The following is a 23,388-nucleotide window of genomic DNA, read 5'->3' on the forward strand; positions in this document are numbered from 1 at the left end:
TTCCTTCCAATCCACAGCCAACCTGCGTTTAGCATGTACAATAAAATCTTCTTAAGGCACAACGGATGTTAAAGCTGCACCACATACAATACCTACCTTCTCTTTACACTAATTAATATAATATATCATTTTGCTTTCTCTTTTTTTTTGTTCTTCTACTCTATCATTGTCTTGATCCCTTTTCAACCAGCTCATGCAAATTGGCAACGGCTTGGACTAAAATGCGTATTCCCTTCATGGAGAAAAGATTGACACATTTTAGACGCCATGCCATGCCCTGTGTTGTTTTTGTGAACACATTTACCATGACGACCTCTTGAACAACAAAAAAACGCACCACACAAAATACCAGTCACCTGTAAGAACTTCATACAAATAGACATCTCCAGACCGTATACTAGCGAGAAAAAAAAATCCGCCCTAGATGAGAAAACATAGAGCGAATCATTATTTTGGCTTCACGGACTTTTCATGTCAATGGAAGGCTCAACAATTGAGACTTTCACCATGAGCAGATAATCCACTGAAGAACAATCTCATTATAACTCACAGTCCTTTGGAAAAATCAAGAAGGTAATGCCTTATCTTGAGAGAGGAAATGTCAAAAATTCATCAAATACACGGAGGAGAAATGAGAAGACATATTTGGACAAATAAAGCAATAGGGAGAGAAAGGTCATATCAAAAGGGAAAAAATGATGGGTAGATAGATAATTGGATAGATACATGTAGATTGGTAGATTATGAACACAGTGGGAAAGAGAAAACAACATAAATCAAATATGAAATCATTATTTCAAGTAAACTGAGCAAGCTTCTCCTCGTTCTGGCTAATAGCTACATTTTACTAGACGTTATATCACCTGACGTATGTTTCTGTCACGTGGTAAACCTACTTCTGAAGAAATGATTATAATCGACAAATCCCGCAACCCGTATACAGCTGTAGTTCATATCACATGTGCGACCAAGTCGTAAGACTTTCGCGGTGTGACTTTAGGCTATGACAAGAATAAAGAAACTAATCTTCAATGCTTCACTTTACATGTTCTGCCTTTATTTTTCTCTGGCAGTTTAAATAAACTCAAAAGCAGTGTAGGCCTACTGTTAATCGCGCACAATTATTTTTTCCACATCACATACAAAAACTGTCATAATGTCATGCCACGAGCTTTCAAAGGCATACACATGAAAAACTTGTGATTGTGAAATCTTACCAATTTATGTACCAACCTTTCCTCACATGCAAAACTGCAAATGGTTCGTATCACATTGATAAAAGTCCGTTTAAGCTGCCGGATTGTATTCTTAAAAATGACTTTGTTTCCATCATCGATTGCACCGTCTAAACAAGATATTAACTTGGCAAAGAATGGAATTAAGCAGTTTTCTTATACAATACATGTTATGTCAAAATGCTCTTACATGAAGATATTAATAGGTATTCGTTGTTGACAATGAGTATCGAAAATTATCAGCATTTAGAAAAATGTTCCACGTCCAAGATAAAATTACTCAAACACAAATAGCACGATCATTGCCATAATAGTGTCAATGCTAGACAATCAAATGTACACTGCACATACTTGAGCAGAAGTAGACTCCAGTAATTCGGCAGGTCACTGACCTGGGCTTTTCAAGACTAACAGGAACACAACTAAGATTTTACGATCAACGTAGAAAAAAAGAAAGGTATCAATACAAATAATTGATTCGTTTTCCAGTACAGCTACTTTAAATCGATGTCGTCATCATCCACGGACGTTGACAAGGCAAATGGGCTCGGGCTCGGTGGGTGACCGTTCGTGGTCTTATCAACGCTAGGCTGGTCCAGAAAGACTGAGCCCCCATCCTCTGACTGTAGGGAAGAGGTGTTGGAGGGTCTCTCGAGCCGTGGAGAATGAATCAACCTCCCCAGTAGTTCGGCTCGCATCTCAGCTTCCGACTGTTGCGATATCGAGCTGCTAGTGCTGCTCAGACGATCCGCTAGCGGGCTTCGTGGGGGAGGGATGAAATCCATCCCGACGTCGCTGTCGCCGACCTTGTTGTTATTGTTGTTGGTCTCGATGCGCGGTGGCAGTGGGTAGAACACAGAGTCCGACTGTGTGCTTGACGTACTGGATGTGAAACGCGTACGCGTGCCCACTCTTTTGCCGGGCGTGCCCAACAACTCTGCTCGCGCATCTGGGTCTGCCTGCGTGGAGTTTTGCTGCCGTCTGCCAAGCCGCGGAGAACGCAGACAACCAAATTTATGTCTTCGCGTTTCCGCCGTCTCCAATCCTTTACATGGCGACGACGGATACCTTCCTGGGAGAGAGTCTGTAGACTCAAACGAGAAGTCCGACTCGGAGTAACCAGAGTCCGAATACTCTTGTGAAGGTCTGGGACCAGCCTTGACCTTTGACACTGTCTGTGAAGGTAATGGCGCCACGGGAATGGATACTATATGCACGGGTTCGGACGACGCGTCCGTTTGTTCCTCCGTGGTTGTCGGCGATCCGGAAGAGAGACGGAAGCGGCGAGCAGGGGTCGGTGGTGATTCGGCGATGTTGACGAGGGGCGAGATGAAGGAGCGAGGTCGACAGTTGTTGTTAGGGTTCGGTACAGGTCTCTCGCTCATCTGACCCACCAGACTTATGAGTGGAATCTTGAAGATTCTGACCGCCGCGCTCGAGAATGGACCGTATGCTGCGGGCAACGACAAGCAAGGGGAAACGAACAGACAAATTTTCAGATCTAGTGAGAATAAATACACAAGTGCGACGAGTTTAATGTCTAATTTTCGGATTGTAGTGCTTGTGTTTTTCCTAGTTATCGGCAATGAAAGTAAAATATGCAGAAGGGATCTACTTGTTACTAATCAAATGCGTAAACGCTTTCCAATATCTTCAGGATCTGACAAGTTATTAGAAAGAGTTGGTGGATGAAGGTCAAGACATCGTAATCGTGTTGAAGATGTGTACATTCGGTACGTAATTTTTTTTACCATGTTGTAGACCACATGAAACCACCTTTACTTGCAAAGAGCGACAAAATGTTCATCAGCCAAGTGAAATATTTACTTTGGGGGCCATTGGCCTTCGAAAATTACTGTATGACGCCAAGGCCACATAGACCAACAAAAATTTAAGGTGGTTTCTCATTTTCTTTAAGTACTATTCAGCAACAGCTCTACTTCTAATGATGGCAGTGGATTGCGATAGAGACAAGTATATGGCAGTGGAAAGGAAATTATGGATTATAGGCGTGCCCAAATTGGTCATTATGATCTCTCCGACAATGTTAAATATCTTTAAATATCTTAACGATACGGATCTCAAATGTACTAATTATTGATAATGATGATGACTGAAAATGACCGGAGGCACTGCTGAGGGTCATGGGAAGACATCATCTCTTCGTCTAATTTGCATATCACATGACTGACCAATAGGCCTATCAAACTTTCATTAATTCAATTCCTTCATTAAAACATGTGAATGAGTTATTTTATTCTGATACTCGGTCCAGTATGTGGAGAATGTTACCCGTTGTTTTACTCTATCTGTAAACGACCACATTGATTTTGGAGTTGTAGGTCACTCGTTAAGTCGCCGGTTTGATTCCATGTTGCCGGTAAGCGGTTAACTTACTCTGCGGAGGTGAGGTCGGACTTGGGAGCGGGCTGAAAGTCCGTACTGGCTCCTTTGGACTGGGCTGCAGAATGTCCATTCCCGTGGAGGTGAAGTACATGTCACACTACATCATTCCAAGAAGATAAGAAACACCATAGAGTGCATGATTACATAGGGAAAATTATGGCCATCTTAGCAAGCCCTTCAACTCTGAAACTCTGTCCAGTTATTAATGACCGGTATCATAATGAGTGTATGAAATATCGGTTTGAATAACCAGGCTAGGGAGGAGGAAATTGGATCTGGTCAATGAATTTCTACCATATCATAATTACTATATACAACAAGTATGCAGAAACGGTGTCTTACAAAGTAATATTATACTACTAGAACGAATGAACGAATCTACAAGGTGTTTACTCTGTTTTTGAAGACGTTAATTTCAGTTTCCTATGTCGACATGGAATATGAAACAACTGAACCTTCATATAGCAAATGAAGAGTTTGTTCGCAAAAACCGGTAAGTCCATTTTTGAAGATTTTGAAGTACGATCTCTGTCATAGAGTACGAAATAACACCTTTAAATTATATATTGGTCACTACATATAAAAGTGCATTTTTGAAGTTATGGTCAAAAGAAGCAAAAATTTTCTTATTATTCTCTTTATTTTTCTTGACCTTTAATCGCAAATAATCTCCATTTGGCAAATATGGACTTATCGGTTTTTGCGAACAAACTCCTCAAACAATTTCGATATCGGGGCCTTGCATATCGTGCAATGTACGGTATACAAGCCCATAAAGTTCATAACATATGTACATGTTCATATCTGACCTTGACGTAAATAAGCTTTGGGCATTACGAAATACCTTAGAACAAAGGAAAAATATATATAATTTTATTTTGTGTGAGAGGTGTTAAAGGGATGTTGTGGGACAGCCCTGACTTATTATAAGAGTTTTCCTTCTATCAACCACAGTGTACGCTCTCCTAGAACAAATATTTCTCTAATGCACAAAAAGATGTAGGGTGTAAGGTGAATAAATGAATGAATGAATGGTTCATTGATCATCAAAATTCGCAGCCGAATGGCTGAATTGCGTCTGATTTACATCGATAAAAATACAGTGAGACACAATAAGTTACATATACAAAATACGAACAACATACAATCATTACGACGACAACAACAACAACAAATCATCAGTACATCAATAGTGGCAATACATTCAGTATATAAATCATATTACAACAAAAGCAGAGTTGAGTGAAAAAAAAATCAAACCCGGTTTACATATATGTACCTTATATCCTCCATTATTGACATATCACAACCCTTTCAGCTATCAAAGAGGGTATAGAAGAAGAGAGGAGGCGTGGAATGAGGAATGTTGAGAGATAGAGAATATGCTACATAAAGTGTGAGGCTGAAACAGGAACAGAGTGAAGGGGAGAGGAGAACAAAGAAACAAAGGCTAGGGGAGAAGAAAAGGGAGGCACAAAGCGAGAGCAGGACAAATGTGAGGATAAAGGAGAAGAAGAAGAGGAGTGAGTAGAGGGGAAAAGGAAGGAAAGAAAGGGACAGAAGCGGTATGTGTCTTGATAAATATAAACACAGACAATTCAAACATAATGAACATACAGATGTAAGCACATTATTGCACTTCAGTTGAAATAAGGACAAAAGTTAATAGATGTGCTAACATAAACATAAAAATATATCTATATAAGCTTCAGCATATACTTCAAGGGTTTTCTTCCTTTAGTCATTATCATTGTTATCAGGTTTCACCAATCTATACTCGTGTCGTTGAATTCGTTATTAGAGGTTCTAATTGATTAGAAATAGGAGAAACCATATACGAGTTTTTGTTTGTTTGTTTGTTTGTTTGTTTGCTTGCTTGCTTGCTTGTTTGTTAGGAAAAGGCGAATACCTTTGACGTGATGAGATTAATTCTGGGCATCGTCATGGTGTGGACAAGGTTTCCATTCACGACGAGTCGAATCTCCACGGAGTCTGGAGTGAAGGCTAGTATGTACGGGAAGGCGCACACTGTTTGGAGTATAAAGATGGAATAGTTAAATTTGAATAAACATCTTAAGTGGAAGGCTATTATGTACAGAAATTATCTACAACGTTTGGTTCAATTCAGTTGAATTTGTTTTCATATTTCCATTTTTTTCTCCAAGAAATAACAAACTTCGTTACAGCAAATAAGAATACAAAATGTATACAACCATGTCTTTTGAAGGCACCAAATAAAGAACACAAAAGTTAATGGTCATTATATGGTATAAAGGTGTCTCAAAGAAGTTACTTTATGATTGAGTCTACATAAAAGCTAACTTGTTTTGGGGAAGGATTGTAAATGCTTAAATTCTATGGTATTCAACGTTTATCCCATTACACTAAGTAAAACCAGAGACAGGATGATATACGTACATGATTTATAAACATCAGATATGAATCTGGAAATATGAGGTTCTAATGTGTCACATAACGTGAAATAGAAGAGATGATGACGTCATTCTGTTGACTTGCCTATAGACAGAAAAAAATATTAATGAGAATCTTATCTTATTTCCCTTAACTCGTCCCCTCCGATCCCCTATTTTGTCAATTAAAGACAATAAAAATTTATGATATTCATATACTTTTCAGACGGCAAATACCAATGAGAATGATTTTCTTTTTCAGCTGAAATCATTCTGAAACAGGAATAACTTCACGGAGAGGAATTTACAGGTGGCAGTCATTGACCAAAGTGTACAGGTCAAAGGTCAAAGGTCAAAGACACTTGATGATGTAGACTTACCGATGGCTCTCGGGGCAGAGTTCCAGTACATGTCAAAATCTGACGAGGCCTCACCGTTCAATCGCCGAAATTGTGACACGTCTGTGATACACAGCAAAATGACAAAACAGTTAATGATTCATGATGATGAAGATCATAATGATTATGATAGTAAATTAATAATAACTAGAAAAATGGTACTAATGATAATAATAGTAGTAGTAGTAATAACAATAATGATAACAACAACAATAAAAGTAGCAGTAGTATGATAATAATAATAACGATAATAATGATAATAATAATAATAACAATAATAACAATAATGGTAATAATAACAATAATAACATGAATAGCAATCTTTATAATTAATGATAAACGTGTAATCCAAAAATTGATAATCATAACAATGGTCCAATAATTATCCTCAATTCATCTTTCTTGGAATGTATTAATCAGTCGATTACAAGGTAAGCAGGGTTACATTGTTGATAGCTAGGTCACCTTCGAGAAACTTCCACATATCCTATATATGATTGAAGAATTACATGTCAAGGGTAGATTTAATTGTTATATGACATGTGTTGTTAACAATTGAAGCTGAATCCTACTTCATTTGAATTCTTCTTTGTTTGCTTGTTGTTTCTTGGAAAATGACCACTGCAATCAACGAAAAATCAAAATGTTCACAAAATATAAAACTCACGGTTGTAAGAAAGGAGTACTTCCGGTTCATCGTCCTCATAAATGTCAACAGCTGATACGAGATTGACCTGAACACGGACAGACGTTTTGAAATATTAGATTCGAATCACGTGGTGTTAAATAAACAAATACAGAAGTATAATATTTCCAAACGACACTGCATTGATTTAGTATAATCATGGTATTATATGCAAATGTTATGCTTTAATTCTTATTGGAAATGAAAAATAAATGAAATGAAATACCTAAAATGAAATTCCCTGTTCTGAGGAAACAGTGACATCGACCTCGCAATCACTCCCTCTCTCTCTCTCTCTCTTTCTCTAATATGTATATAATATATATATATGCACTTTTATACGCATACATGTATTTGACATGATATCTTAAAATCCTACTTCCTTTAGTCAGTGGCGTAAGAATACATCTTTTAAAATCAATCCTACAGTACGATGATAATATTCATGTAAGTCCCTATATTACATGCGGACATTCCGTTCTTTCGGTGGAATGCCCTCCTTGGTATTTGCTATAAATAGTGTCTATGAGGAGGAAAATGTTTACTCGGCGGACCCGTTGAGAATTTGCACTTATAAACTGATCGAGTGAAAGTATAAAGATATTCGATCCGTCACAAACAGGCCAAAAATTAATAATATTCCAGACATAACGTAACCTGATACTGTGACATGCTGATAATTTGATGAGCCACCCGTATATTGAATTGATTACATTGGCACTGCTGTTGTTATTATCACTGATATGTGTATTCGTGAAGTTCATAATTGGTAAATTTGATTATCATGCCTTTTCAGCACATCTATTTTCTGCAAAAAGGGTGAATTTACAGGGAATGCTCTGGTAGCCAGATTGGGTTCTGGTCCCATGTTTTTCAGTGTATATATGCTTACAGTCAACTTCATCGGGCGTTGTCTTTAATTTTATCGGAAACTGAATTTGGTTGGGTAATTTCATCAAGGCTCTCTGCACGCAGCTTGAATTCCGTGCATATTGAAGATGAATAATGCGGTGTATACAAATCAAAATTAAATTCCGCAGTCGTTACTCTCCAAGATGAAAACTTTGCGTTATCACTGAACAACCCTTGTGTTTATTTGTGTGTTCCTCAAATTACAAAGTATTTTTCCAGGAAGATACTACGCTTCAGGGCACTTTTTGCTAGTTAGATCAAGTGTCTATGACTACATCCATATTTACTTTTACAAAAATGATTGAATAAATAAATAAATAAATAAATAAATAAACAAATAAATAAATAAATAGATAAAAACTTCTATAAAAGATTGCGTAATTGGTAAATCTCACAGGTCAAAAAAAGCCCGAATTTTGGCTCTTTCCCAAGAACCTTCCAAATTTTATCCACTACCTCACATATAATACTTATTTTTACTAATATTTCTACTAATACCTTTCTTCACGACTGATACAGTATACTCCATACTTCCAAAATTGTTGCTCTTGTGTGGGGCTACATTCCATGTCTCTATTGTGGTACTGGGTACTTATTACCTGACGTATGACACACCCGCAGGTTCCGAGTTTGTGTCATTATGTACGTGAAATGTGGAAAGGAATCTGAATAAAATTATTTCATTCCATAACCCATTCAAGAGCATCAATTTAAATGGAAAATGAATGGCACACACTGATGTTGTGAGAAAAAGACGGACTGAGGAAGAGAAAGAGAGAGGGAGAGAGGAGTGGAGTGAAAGAGAAAAAAAGAAAGAGAAATATAAAAGAGAAATATATCATATTTCACTGTGTGTGTGAGAGAGGGAAAGGGGTATATAAAGAGAGAGAGATAGGAAGATATAATATATCTTTCTATATATTTCTATTATATTGATTTTTTTGTGGTTGAGATAAACAGAGATATTCTCACCTTGTTTGCATCTACCATGTGTAACCTGAAGGTATCCCCGTTCTTCTCATTGATGAGATCAAACTGATGTCGATAGCCGACCACGATGTGGTTATCGCCGTGCCCGCCGTCGATCAGACACATCAGGTTGGGCACGTCACCAGCTGACAGCTCCTGCAAGTAGACAAATATGATATTCCTATATGAATACACATACTTACAGACATATACACACATACATACATTCATATATATATATTTATACATGAAGGTAATGTGTATATCATATTCATATAGGAATAAGAATTAGGAAGTTATGAGTTATTACAGATTAGCTAGTTTTCACCCAAAAAAAAGTTCTTGCAAAACAGTTCTCACAACTTGCTACATTATAGTTTGTACACAAAATCTTGACATTTCCTTTTTGCTTTTGTTGTTGTTGTTGTTTGTTGTTGTTGTTGTTGTTGTTGTTCAAACGCAATTACGACCCAGCCTCAAATCTTGATCTGTCTTACTGATAGTTTATTTAGCCAAGAATGATAAAATAACACGTTTTACCCCTCTATAGCAAAAAATGAAATTTTGATTTTTTTTTCAGAACGATCAATGATGAATTGTGAGATAATGACAGTGTCAGATCATTCACTTAAATAATCATATAAACTGTCCGAGAACTGTTGTACAAATCATGCAAATAATAGCTAATCTTTAACAATTCATAACATCCATATTTTTTATCCGATTTTGATAAACTTTTCACGGTCGGACTCATAAATTGTTCGTCATTTTTAAGTCAAGTTATTACTGGTTCAGAATTGTCCTTTAACATAAACGTTGATGCGTCTATCGAAGAAGAATTATCTTTGCTCAACCTCGTCATATATATTAAAAGTGATTTTAATGCTGGTAGGGGGAGATGGTGGGGACTTTCCCCTTCGTGAACGTTATAACAGGGGAAAATCCCTTGTGGTCGGGACTCCCCCATAGACCACAAACTTACTCTGGTGAACTGAAAGCCTTCTACTGTGTCCGTGTCCGCCGCCTTGCACCACGCAGACCAGGCCGCGTTGTGTTTCCACGTCATCAGCACCAGCTTCTTCCCTACGGCGATCACCATCCGAAGGTGGCTTCCGCCCGGCCGGCTGACGGCGAAGAGATGGCAGCCTACCGGCATTGTCATGATGGAGGAAAAATAACGTCATCATATCAGGTCGGGGTAGACAAAATCTGGGTTATGGACTGTGTTTTCAGCATCATTCCATAGTGGGTATAGAAATTCTATTCTCCGACTTAACCGTCAAAAAATGAATAATGATACATGTACTAAAATGATTAATATTGCTTATATGATCGCGATGGTCGAATATCATCCTGAACGAAAGATCTTGAGCTGGAAAGTTATTCCTACGATGAGGTCCCATCTGCTGGTCCATTAAGGAATATCATGAGCGTGGAAATATTAGATCTTTGTTTCCAGTGGTGTCTATAGCCTTAGATCTAGTGGTTTGTGCACCATGTAATCAAAAACAGAATCCTGGATTCAAGACCTACCATGACACTCATGTCAAGGAACAAATGAAATACTCGATTGCACTGCCCCTTTTCAGGATATCACGTAATACCTTTGGTCTTTCATGTATCATGACCGTGCATCGGCACCTGTACAATCCTCGTGATTATGTCATTTGACTGGGTTGGAAGCCCCTTTACACTAAATGGAATAGCCCAACTTACCCTTTGACCTCTCAATCTTGTGGTTCCTACAGTCATTTTTCGTCCTCACCATCCCCTCGTTCTCTTCGCCCTCAAAGTCTGACAGCCGGAACACGTAGATGCGGCCGTCTTTGCCTGTAATAGCGTGGAGAATAAGACGATTTTACCAACCAAGTGTGAGTTTAACAACGTTTGGTATTTTGCATTCAGTGTCAAATGTGGATAGAATATTACGATAAACTCGATCAAGGCGATATGTTTTGTGCTCGTATGAAGCCCTTCATGAAGCCTATATGCACTAAAAGAGACAAAGTAACCTTTAAAATATTGAACTCACAGATCTCTTCAGCTGAGATGTTTATTTCTTAAAAGGATGAAATAAACGAATATTACCCCACTACAGTGATGGTAAAATCAAGTCCATAAGAAACTATTATTAATGATCAACTTGTATACCTATGAGCGTTTGACCACAAATTGCTAAGGCACAGTCATACATTGCAACAGACTGGAATGTGTGAGAATTTGACTGCACTGTCGTGATGAAACCATCTTCAGCAATGTTTAATAAGATTGTACATTAGCAACCCATTATCATTAGTAGTGGTGTTTTAAAGGAATGACGTTGGTGGTAGAAATGTTGAAAAAAAAAAACAACAACCTAAGCAGCCACTGGCTCTTCCCCCACATCTATTGAAAATCAGCTCTAGCTGTGGTTAGAGGGAAAATCCTTCCCATGAATGGAAATTGAATAAATACAACGAAATAAATAAAATCACGACTGCGGAAAACCTGATGGCAAATAACCCTTTCGAGAACAGAGAGACAGCTTCCAATAAGCCTGGATCTAGCATAAACAAGAACAGTCTACAATGACACAGCACAATGACAAAAATATTGATGATGAGTCAAGCCAAAGAGACGAGGTCCCGAATGAAGCATCTTGGTATCAAGTTACCTTTGTCTGCTCGGGCGAGAAGCAGCCCGTGGGCCTCCACCACACTGAGCTGCTTGAAGGACACTGTCTTGTCAAAGATCATCCGCGGACTCAGCCCCTCTGGATTCAAACAACAAGACATCATATCTTTTCAATTTTCAATTCAATTCAATCCATTTATTTTCATCTTCTTTTCCACCAAAACATAACACATAATAAAACAGGAATTATATCATAAACATATACATTCGACTTTGCAAAGGATAAATGATACAGATAAACATATGCATGCATAATAGCAAAAATACAAAGTTATGCTTCAGTTGAGAAATAAAATATTCAAAAACTCATTTTACGGAATGAGGAAATACCATCAAATTTGCAAAGAAAAAAAATAACGGCAATTATTTACTGTACATAAAGAGTGTGTACTAAGAATCGTTTATCATACAAACAAAATAGTCATCTCTACTCCGCAGCTGGGATATCAGTGTGAAAGTTCAACAATATACTTCAAAATCAGTCGCTCAGTGCGTACGTTGTATTTGAAGGTTAACAGCTGGTTATGTTTTCTCATCAATGAATCGATCCTTAAAAAAGCGAGATGATGAAATCATGTTGCCTGTATAGAACTATTATCTTTCTAGAATTGGCATCAATGATTAATTTCAATTGGTTTAAACCGACTTACGTCTATGGCGTGGAATCGTTATGGAGGTTCTACGGCATAAAGAATACATATCGTGTTGACAAAACAACCACTGTACAAAAGACGACAGCAGACCAGACCAAACCAAAAACAACAACGACAAACACAGCACAAGTATCCAATACTAAGATAAAGAATAAAGAAAAGATATTTCTTCGTTTTACAGCCTTACCTTCGATGATGAAGACTCCCGACTCTGTACCGACAATGAGCTTATCACCTGTTTAGAGGAATTGGAATAATTGGAGTTAGAGGAAAGAGGACATCTATTAACATACTCTCGAGAGAGCGAGGGTCTGTACAGATATCAAACATTAATCCCTGAAGATAATAGATTTATATACCATGGAAAGAATTCGAGTTGACTATAGGGAGTAAGGATACGATATATGGTGCTTCATAGTAACATGATTTAAAGGGATCGTACAGTTTTGGTTGAGACCTAATTTCAGGTTTCTAACATTTTTTAGTGAGATAATCAGAAACCTCTTATGAAATATGAAAGAGCATGTAATTCTATGAGGAATTCAACGTTTATTTGATGAAAATTGGTTTTGAAATGGCTGAGATAGCTAAAAAGAGCGATTCTACTAAAGTGTGGGACCCACACTTTATCACGATTGCTTTGTTTTACTTTGTTTTTGGATGTTTCAGTCATTCCAGACCCGATTTTCATCAAATAAACTTTGAATTCCTCTTAAAATGGTATGCTCTGTACTATATAATAAGTGTTTTCTTGGTATCTCGCAAAAAGTTAAAAGCCCAATTCTCATCTCCACCAGTACTGTACTATCCCTTTAATATATAAAGACGACTGAGAGGTTAACACTGACAGGACCACCACCTGTGACCACCCTATACACCTTATGTAGTTCAGTTATCAATGTTAAGGAAAGGGTTAAGTTCACAATCGACGTCATTAACAAAACCGTGGTACTATTTCTAAAATAGATATGAGGTGCACGATTTGTCTGTAACTCCTTGAAGATGAAAACGAAATGAATACAACTTGCGTCATTTTGTCTAAATTAGCACTGAATCGATTGATTATAAATAATATAACTCATTATGTTCAAGAAGATAAGATACACACATACACATCCACACGCACACCCACACGCAAACACACACAAACATACACATACATGTCAAAGTGTAAGCGTACTAGCTGTGTGACAGAATGACATGATGACATGGCAGTTTCTGACTTACCCCATGAATCACCGCACACAATCTCGAATAAGAAGTCGTTTTGAATGCACTGTGGCTCCCACGGCTGTGTGTCAGGGAGAAAAAGAGTGAAGCAAAGATAAGTTTCACGATGGTGATGGAAATTCTTTTCCCAAGGCCTCATACTTTTTGGAACCATCTTTGAGAAATTCAAGCTCATTGGTCATATGGAGAGCTGACTTTTGTGTGAGATTATGTTTCAGCTCAGCTCACAACACTTGCATGATTAATCATTTGCATCATAAAGTGTTATATAGATGTTGATAATAGTGATAAATGCACATACATTCATAAAGAATTAAAACACATATATTTTTCTCCTACCTTCTATATGTAAGTTGGATATTGTGTGTGAAGCGCTGTCATACGTGTTCACTCATTGTAAGAGCGCTATATAAGTATGCATATTGTATTGTATTTATATGCACATGACATAAATACATGAAACTTGAATGTAATATCTGCATACAACTTGTATGTTAAGTAACACATTGGTGACAACTTTAGCCTTAAATTTTGTTCTCTCGTTCGAGTATAGTTGTCATACCGTGAGAAATACGCAATTCATGTTCTCCAAAAAAAATTGTCGAATAAAAAACCATAGAAATGACCAGCAAACACCTGGGAAATGTATGTCGAAGAGGCTTGACGTATTCGGCAAGCAATGATTACTTTGTTGGCACTATTCTGCGCCATCGAAGATTACACCATCGTTATCCTTGTATAAACTTACCCATACTATAATACTGGAGACAAAGGGGGAGAATAGAAAGGAACAAGCTCATGCATGATAATACTTCCACCATACCTCTCGTTTGAGCAGACTAGTCGTTGCGAGACTCGTGGGGGCGTCTCCTTTGACGATAGTCTTGAGTTTAAGCACCTATAACCACAAAGAAAATGATTAAAAACCAATCAGAGGTAAAGCAAACGTTTGCCGAGTGGTTGAGTGATAAATCAGCAGAAAAACCGCAGCGTCGGGGAGAAAAACAATCGATTGATATCCCTTTCCATGTCAGTAAGCTAGAATGCAATGACCGCGAGACAGATGGCTGAAATTGGGCATTTTTATTATTTCATTCCGTTTTTGCGTTTATCGTCTTTCAATCAAAACAGCCGTCTTCAGTCCCACTAATCTGAAGGAAGTTTTTCCTCACCGGTGTCATCAACCTCTTCCCTATGCTGTTCAACTGTAAGGATGTATAACTGAAGGCGATTTTGATAATAAGTCACGTGACCAGTGGAACTTCGTCTCCACGCAACGGCCTCGACTGGAGAGCAATTAAAAATCAGCGAGTGTCGTCTGCAAACACCAGCTGCGCAATGCGCCATTTGAGCCTCAAACCTTTTTCTGTGCCCTTGAGTCTAATGTGCACAAATTTTACACACACTCCTACGGGGAGAAAAATAAACGTGGTACACGGAGGGTTAAACCCCATATCGAAAGAACTCAAGGCAGTCTTGTTTCACATTATCTTCACATTCTAAGACCTTTCCAAGAGTGACGTTCTCAGTTGCCTTGCGCGTCTGTCACACAGCGTGAGAGGATGTGAAGCGACATGTACAGTCTTGAAAAGTCGCTTTCATGTAACGAATAAAAAAAAAAAAGTTTGTTTTCGACAAGATATCCTACATCCCGACAGCAATGTGCAAACTACATTTCTTTCAGCACGTTCAGGAGAATAAAAAGTTAGTTCCATGCCCTGGATCTTTGGGATCGATTTTCTTTTTAAACGTTCTACTTTTGGCGATGTGCATGGGGTTGATCGATGGCGAGCATAAGGAATAGAAATGTTCAGCTTCATACTCCCCTTAAACATGAAACAATTTTCCTTTATTTTTGGACACAATTATACTAATTGTCTTTACCTGTCCTATTCTGACAAATTCAGCCTGTCTTGCTTCTTCCTTCTTACTCCGCCAGCCCCAGACGGGGTCAGGGATGACGTCACTGAATGACCTCTTGTTCAGCATGTTTTGCTGCAAAACAACATCGAGACAGCACGGAGAAAAAGAAATCACGGTGATTTATTTTAAGATCATTATTTTCAGAACATTGGACAAAAATAACATTTGAAGGACATGTTAGAAACTTTTATAGACAAATATAGACGCACAACAAATAACAAGTTCAGCAACGCTCACCTATTATCATAACACTCAAAGTCACAGGTGCGCCACACAACCAAATAAAAAAAAGATGTAACGATCATTGCTTTGAAGAGTTTGAGAATAACAACTTCTCTTCTCGACTTCGGTAAGTAAAATCAATCAACCCTTTATGAAGCCATGAATCAAATGTGTACAAATTTCACGCAAACCTATGGACAGCCAATAAAAATACATGTTCTATGCTGAGGGTTAAGCAATGAACTCTGATGATCTGAGTCTGAAATGCCGCTCCACAAGAAATGTGTTTCAAACCAAACTTTAGCAGACGACAGAAAGGGGAAATTGGCGGGAAGAGACGAGACGAGAAGACGACATGGCGTGAGAAGACAGGAGGTGGACTGAAGTAATCACCATGGTGATCTGCCTCTATAATTACCTTGTTTGTTTCTTGCATCATGTCCTGTTGCAGGTTCTTAATTAACATTTCCAGAGTACGTTGACGCTTGTTGGCAAAGATAGGCGTGTTGAAGGCAGCTTTCTCCCCGTTGATGACTAAAGAAAAAGAATGATTGTAATTTAAATCTTTTCGTTGCATTCTTATTTTCCTTGGGACCTACCCCCACAAGCATAATTCTGCTTATGCGACTTTATGTGTGGGTTCCCCAACACATAATCTTAAAGGACAAGTTCACCTTCATAGACATGTGGGTTGAGTGAATGCAGCAATATTAGTAGAACACATCAGTGAGAGTTTGAGCAAAATCGGACAATCCGTTCAAAAGTTATGAATTTTTAAAGTTTCTGCTCACTCACGGCTGGATGAAAAGACTACTATAGCTTGTGATTTCACATGAGTACAACGATATAAAGAAAGAATAAAAGAAAAATCAACATAATATTTCCATTTTTCTCGCATAACAAAAGAACACTCGACTTCTCTCTTTCAGAAGGCAGGGGGAATAATATTACCCTTAACATACGTCAGTAGCAAGTCGAAAAAATGTGCACTTTATTCAAAAAGTACAGTTTTGTGAAATTCTCTTTTTATTTTCCTTATATAGTTGTACGCATGTGACATCATACACTGTAGTAGTCTTCTCTTTCAGCAGTGACTGCATGTGCAGGTACCTAAAATATTCGTAACTTTTGAACGGATTGTCCAATTTTCCTTAAAATTTCACTGATATGTTCTGCTAATATTGCTGCATTCTCTCAATCCTTATGTATATGAAGGTGGATTTGTCCTTTAATCCACCAATATGATTGTAACGAACTTTAGACTGATTTAAGTTCATATGTATATTTGGTCGTGAAATATCATTTCAAGTCTCTATATACTGAATTTACAAAATTAATATACTTTACTTTTCATTGATTTCTGGATGTATGTTCCAAATACAACACCGTATAATTGGTGTGGAAACTTAATAAATGAAATGAAATATAACAATATTTCCATACGATTTATTTGTGCCAAGCTTCGTTCCCGTGAGCATCAAATGTTTTTTGATGTCGTTATAGCATTGTTCTTCATCGTATCATATTGCAAAGCCAAGTGTCGAATTGCTAACATCATACAAAAGGGACTTTATCAGATGCAAATCATTGATATTAGATTTAAGTATCGAATATACGCTTGTCAGGACAGAAATATAACCTCAGGCATCGCATAGCACTGCAAAGAGAAAGGTTGTTTGTACGTGGGGGAGAGGGCTCTATACGTGCTAAGGAAGAAAATTGTATGATAAATATCACACATACAGTATGTCGAGACTAAAATGCGTGTAAGTGTATGATACGTGTATGTGTGTGTGGGTATATATGAAGTGTGTTCATCCAATATCACTGTTTCCTTCTTGTAACTATTGGTTGCTTTGTAATGAACGTTTTTGGTATCTCTTTGCCCAAGTAAAAAGTAAATAACATAATTTTACTTCAATAAAAAAAAAACCACCTTCACTTTATTGGGATAATATTTGTGAAACTCAGTACGATATGCATATTGGGTGAGTGAAATTCAGGTATTAAAAGATAATAATGGGTTATTGGAAGAATACAAACATCAATTTAAGACAAAACATTTCATAAAACCATTCGGCAAATTGATGTTTCATCTTAAGCAGAGAAAAGGAGAAAGACGAGAGGAGAACACCCTTAATGCCATAAAACATTACTATCCCGTCAGCTTTGGATTCAGGTCTTCGATCAGAAAGGTAAAGCACTTTAAACCTCTGTACGCTTTCCAATCGCTATAATATGATAATCGCTTACGTAATTGTTTTGTTCCTGTGATGATACGCTACGTGAGAGAACAGAATCAGCACGTCCCAACAGTTCACGGCAATTCAGCGATTCAATTCAACGACTTGTGCACTATAACGTTGATTTAAATAGGACGTAATACCTGTAGAGAGTGTGTGTGTGTGTTTTTCTTTAAATCGAGTAAAATCTAAAAATACACCAGACAGCCCCAGATTATGAGCTTACATCATGCTTTCGTATCCTATACTGCTAATAATAGAAATATCCAAATGAAGGACTGTGCAGAGGCGCGTGGGCAAAAATAACAAATACATGTACTTTTGACAATAATACTGACGTAAGCTGATAATAGAGTCAAATAATCCCATAGAATATGGTCGATTTTATGTGTTACAAGACTCCTGGAAAATCCTACAAATAAGACAGTTCCCGATAATCTAAGATCTTTATCAAATATTCTTCTCAGTCTCACAGTACTTTCAACAGCTCCTCCAGCAAGGACGAAATTTATCTACAACCACTATCTGACTAGCGTCCCCATTTTTGTGTCTGTGTCTCCTTTTGTTTCTGCCTCTTACCATCTATACACTTTTGCTAATTCAACCCGTTTCTCTTGGTGGAGTATTATTCTTTTGCAACTTTCTTTTGAAAGGATAGGAGTCCTCTTTAACAAGCTCTCATTATATCCGGAAGATAATCTGTTGACTGCTGTTCGAAGTTCCAAAAAAACCCACAAGTGTGGTAGCAAATCCCTCTTAATCTCTTCCCCCCCCCCCGCTATATTAAGCGCATTACAAATGTACTGTATTATTATTATTATTATTATTATTAAACAGGTTTCATTTTAGAGTTCTCTTTTTATTCAATTTGATTGCCTGCAGGTTGCATGTCGTAAGTCTTTACTTGAAAACAACAACAACGAAACAGTACCTTACTAAACAAAAACAACTGCAAAAGGGTCGTTTAGACGCCGAGGAAAAGAAAACAAGGTGAACATGTTTTTCACTCTTGTTTTTTTTTTACGTTTATCAAGTTGAACTTGTCAATTTTTTGATTACCATGAAGTATGGCTTTGACGTCAGAACAACTATAGTTATATAATTTCTTCCTTTGGCGCGACTTGATGAAGAAGCACTGAAGAAAAGGAAGCCAATGAATAATAAATAATTAGTGCAAATCCGAAAAATCGACGCATATGGGAACAGCTACGGGTGTGAGCTGATGATTTCATAAATAATCTTCTGATACAAAACATTTTGAAGTATATCTTCACATCATCTGATTTGTATGTGCAAGTGTAACCAATATCATCGTTTCGTGACAAAAATGTCAAACTTCCGAACTTCATGACTTTAATGTTCGATAACACTGAGACCTTCTGCTTGTTTGCTTTTGCTATATTGAAGTCAATGTAATATAACGTGACTTTTTATTTAAAGCTCTTTTGCAGTATAGACTTATCGAACAAGAAGTAACATAAATCACATCCCAAACGTTAGCTGCTTTGGTTATGACTATAGAGCAGTAATGGAAAATCCAACATGGCATAGCATTTCAAGCTAATACATACATAATGAGATCCGATGAAGTTCTTAATGGGCGGAATGACTTCGGCTGTTTTCACATCAACGTAAAATCACTTAAATCCTCTAGCGACTAAGAGATAACGTAAGCCTATTTACATTTTTCTTAATGCCTCAACGGGTCTCTTACCAAAGCATCATTTTTTCATTTATTCATTTATTTATTTTGTTCAATGTCATCAGACTACAAGAAATGTCAGATTTGATGATGGTAATTCACTCTTAATACTTAACTTCCATTTACCAACCGACTGGATCACCCAGCAGAGCGTATTCAAAAAGTGTATTTTTCCTTTGGCAAAATCTTGGCAAGGCAATTCAGCAGGAAGCAATGGTAAAAATGAGAACACTAAAATGCTGCTGATCAAGCGAAAAAAAAATCCTGTCACTTTTTGAGCTGATTTCTTCCGCTGCTGACATACAGTTCAGATAGAGGGGAAAAAAGAAAAGAAATAGCCTTGAGTAAAATTCCCGATGCTTACTGCCCACCGGCGTCGCCCTAACTTTGCGAGAGAGAGAAGGCACGTTTAATGCAGTGGAAAACCCACTTTCTGCTTGGCAGAGAACTGATCGAAACGCTTGGCGACCCGGTCAGCGGAAGACTCGACAGGCAGGGGATATTTTCCTTCGAATCTACCCATTTTCTGGCTCTTTAGCTCGATTGTTATAAAAACAGAGAAGACGAGGATAAAAAAGGGACAAACAGAGACGACAGTTGTTAAAAAGCGAGGGAAAAGTTGTGAAAATACAGCGCACTTCGACTGACTCGCCATCAAGCATGAAGACAAGCAAGCCAGTGCAGGGCTACAGACTTTACATCACGCCAGATAATTGCTGACATTCCTCTCTCTTGGAAGGAATGAGGAGGTATAGTACCTGAGTGACTGTCGTATTAGTGTGATTTTAGACGTAAGGGGCGCGCCTCGATCTCCTTTTTTTGTTTGTTTTTCACCATAGTTATTCTCACATGATGTCAAACTAGAAATGAAGTCTTTTACTTTAGATGTTCTAATTCACGAGCCCTCTACAATTCTCCAAATTTCATATCTTAATTTGACGTTCTCTCTCAGGGAAATGTAATTTTGATTTCACATTTAGGTAACATTTTTACTACGCAACAACAAATTACAGTCATTTGAGGCATGGGAAAGACCACAAAAAAAAAACAACAACAACCCACAAACAAACAAACAAACAAACAAACAAACAAACAAACAAAAACGCATCTTACAAAACATCTATGATCTGTTGTGGCTTGTGAGTGTGTGATGTACTTATTTTGTATTGTAGCAGAAATGCATGTTGTACTTGCAAGTAATTTTACTTCGCTTACAGTTGCTCTGAATTAAGAGTATCATATCCTATTTTGTATCATATCAATTATCATATCCTATTTTCACTAATGCTGATGATGACTTCTTCATTTTCTCATTGGATTTTGTAGTGGCTTTTACATGAAACACCGGCGACAACATAGGCCAAAATTTTCAGGTGAAGCAATACATCTGATATTCTTCGCTTTCATTTCGCGATATTTATCCCTCAATCTTAAGAACTTACCTTTGATGATATTTCTTCTTTATTCATGCTTTCCTTGCATGCATTGTTTGATTCTCATTGGCAAATTTGTTACAATAATACTCTTTCATGCACACCATTTATACACTTTTGAAATGGATACAAGCAATAAAGTAAACAAGTGAAACAAAAGTTTTTGGGCGAGGCAACTCACGTTTGACTAGCAGAAAATCTCTGAATGCTTGATGGTCGTCGAACACGGCGGGGGCAGGCAGGGGTGGACCAAATAAAGGCACTGATTCTTCAGAATACACTCGTAACCTTCACGAAAGAACAGAAAGAGGAATTAGATTGACCGATCTCAGGAGAAAGAGAGACGAGGGTGGGGCATGGAAGAAGTTAAAATATTCCACTAACAGGTGTATGTTGATGGACTTCTAGAAAGGCAATTCAATGACAATGTTGTGCAACTCAAGTTCCTCCGCCCTGTCGAGAACACGACAGATCTGGACATGTTTTGCGAAAAAATGAAGACATTTCGTCAACAGAATTTAGGAAATTTCATCGATATTTAGAGATAACAAACTGAATCAAACTTTAGTTCAGCTCCTTAAGGCCTCTCCTACCAATATTCATACATTAAAAGAGCTCGAAAATTGTAATTGTTTCTTTAGAGTACAATAATTCAACAGGGTTGATTAAATGTTGTCGATGGTAGCACACACATCACACCAACTTACCTGTAAGTATCATTGTTCTTGTTGTACGTCACCAAAGCAAATATGTCTGGATTAAACAAAAGAGTCAAGAATGATTTGTCCAATCGTTGTGCGGGAGAATGGTTCTTTATCAGAACATTATTGATTGATCTTCGAAACAAAAAGATATGTCTATCAAAGAAATGAATAAAGATCACTTTTATCATAAACCAAATGTCATTTTTGTAAGCAAATGTACATGCCACCTTATCAACTGTTCCATCTCGAGTCGGATAAGGCGACCTTTTTTGCAGCTTCTGTTCATAATAATTTGATGAATATCTAAAAGTTCTTTCTGCTGTCATACACGCATATCTTGCTACTTCTACTGATCAGATGTCCAGATCTTAAAGAAATATTTTCCAAGCTTATACTTTAGTTTTTAAAGTGTCCTATATGTCATTATGCTTCAGCATTCGATTTTACACTGCTTATGACACTATCCGTGGTCTCTTGAGTAAATTCCATAATAGATGCACGGTAATGCGATTAGCCAATATACGTGCAAGCAACAAGACTTCCGTCGACATGGAGTATGTTAAGGATACGGGTAAAGTGTGACCTAATCATGGAAGGCTTGAAGAACATTTCCTCTTCCGCGTCATCGGTCTCCATGTACACGATAGTCACAATGTCATTTCCAACGTGTCGCTTTCTCTCGACCTAGTATGGGAAAGAAATATGGATTCTTATACCAGATTGCCAAATCTCTTGAAACAGTTTCATAGAGAGTTGTAGTCATTGGAATCTGTCATGATAAGGAAAATCAAAATGTGTTTATTTGTTATGAAAATGAGACCCCCCCCCCCATGATTTCTACAAACGCTTGGTAAAATAAGCGGTCAGGTCACACTCGCAGTGACCAGAGAACCTTGCCATGTTTGGCAAGCCTTTCCCTTTCAGCATTTGTTTGCCTATTCATTGAAACACACTGAAAGTTTGGAATATTTCTGGTCATAATTCATTTTATCAAGGTACCTTTCAGTGAATCTGTCCTTCATGTCAAAATATCAACGTCACCATGTATGTTGTTGCCTTGACAACATTAAACAATGTCGATTATACAACCATACCGGAGGAGTGTATACGAAAAGTTATTTGCAGCATCCTAATCTGTGCTGCATTTTGGTCCAATAACTTAATAAATGAATTAATCTCAGACAATGTAGTTGCTCCAGGAGCAAAAGATACGAAATTGTGCAGAAATCTCTTCTCCCATAGAAAGCGTGACTGCCAGGAATAGGATTTCATCCGATGGTGGAACAGACATTTGGGTGACGTTTGTAATAAATTTGAACGCAAAGCCATGATGTGAAAACAGCTACACTTGAAACAATATAACAATCACTTAGGACCACTGTCTTCCTACCTCTTCCTTTCTATCACTTATTATCTCTTTCTATTCCTGTTTGTTTTCTTTTTACTCTTTATCTCTCTCCCTATATCTCTGTAACATTTTTTTCTTTTTGCTCGTTGCTATTTCCTTTCTCCTTTGGTCCTTCAATATCATTTTGTTCCTCTTTCTGTAAAAACCGATCTCTTTCTTCTTCGACACCATCAATCCCAAG

The 23,388-nt window shown here is 37.6% G+C and overlaps 1 protein-coding gene across 1 annotated transcript in view; it reads right to left on the reverse strand.

Annotated features, from left to right (window-relative positions):
• Positions 1–740: 740 nt before the first annotated feature.
• Positions 741–23,388, reverse strand: part of LOC139740029 (GTPase-activating Rap/Ran-GAP domain-like protein 3) — a 199,387-nt gene continuing 176,739 nt past the window's right edge. The window contains exons 11-27 of the mRNA XM_071650623.1: positions 22,369–22,483; positions 21,803–21,848; positions 21,277–21,383; positions 16,136–16,251; positions 15,457–15,567; positions 14,396–14,470; positions 13,570–13,633; positions 12,530–12,577; positions 11,670–11,768; positions 10,733–10,846; positions 9,999–10,162; positions 9,020–9,172; positions 7,118–7,184; positions 6,433–6,513; positions 5,551–5,669; positions 3,633–3,738; positions 741–2,688 (exon numbers count right to left, since the gene is read on the reverse strand). Coding sequence (XP_071506724.1) covers positions 1,730–2,688; positions 3,633–3,738; positions 5,551–5,669; positions 6,433–6,513; positions 7,118–7,184; positions 9,020–9,172; positions 9,999–10,162; positions 10,733–10,846; positions 11,670–11,768; positions 12,530–12,577; positions 13,570–13,633; positions 14,396–14,470; positions 15,457–15,567; positions 16,136–16,251; positions 21,277–21,383; positions 21,803–21,848; positions 22,369–22,483 — 2,544 coding nt within the window. The 3' untranslated portion in view covers positions 741–1,729. The remainder of the gene's footprint in view (positions 2,689–3,632; positions 3,739–5,550; positions 5,670–6,432; positions 6,514–7,117; positions 7,185–9,019; positions 9,173–9,998; positions 10,163–10,732; positions 10,847–11,669; positions 11,769–12,529; positions 12,578–13,569; positions 13,634–14,395; positions 14,471–15,456; positions 15,568–16,135; positions 16,252–21,276; positions 21,384–21,802; positions 21,849–22,368; positions 22,484–23,388) is intronic.

Source organism: Diadema antillarum, unplaced genomic scaffold (assembly GCF_040938485.1).
Source record: "Diadema antillarum isolate AM-2024a unplaced genomic scaffold, OU_Dant_1.0 seq00000827_RagTag, whole genome shotgun sequence".
Classification (NCBI taxonomy): Eukaryota; Metazoa; Echinodermata; class Echinoidea; order Diadematoida; family Diadematidae; genus Diadema; species Diadema antillarum.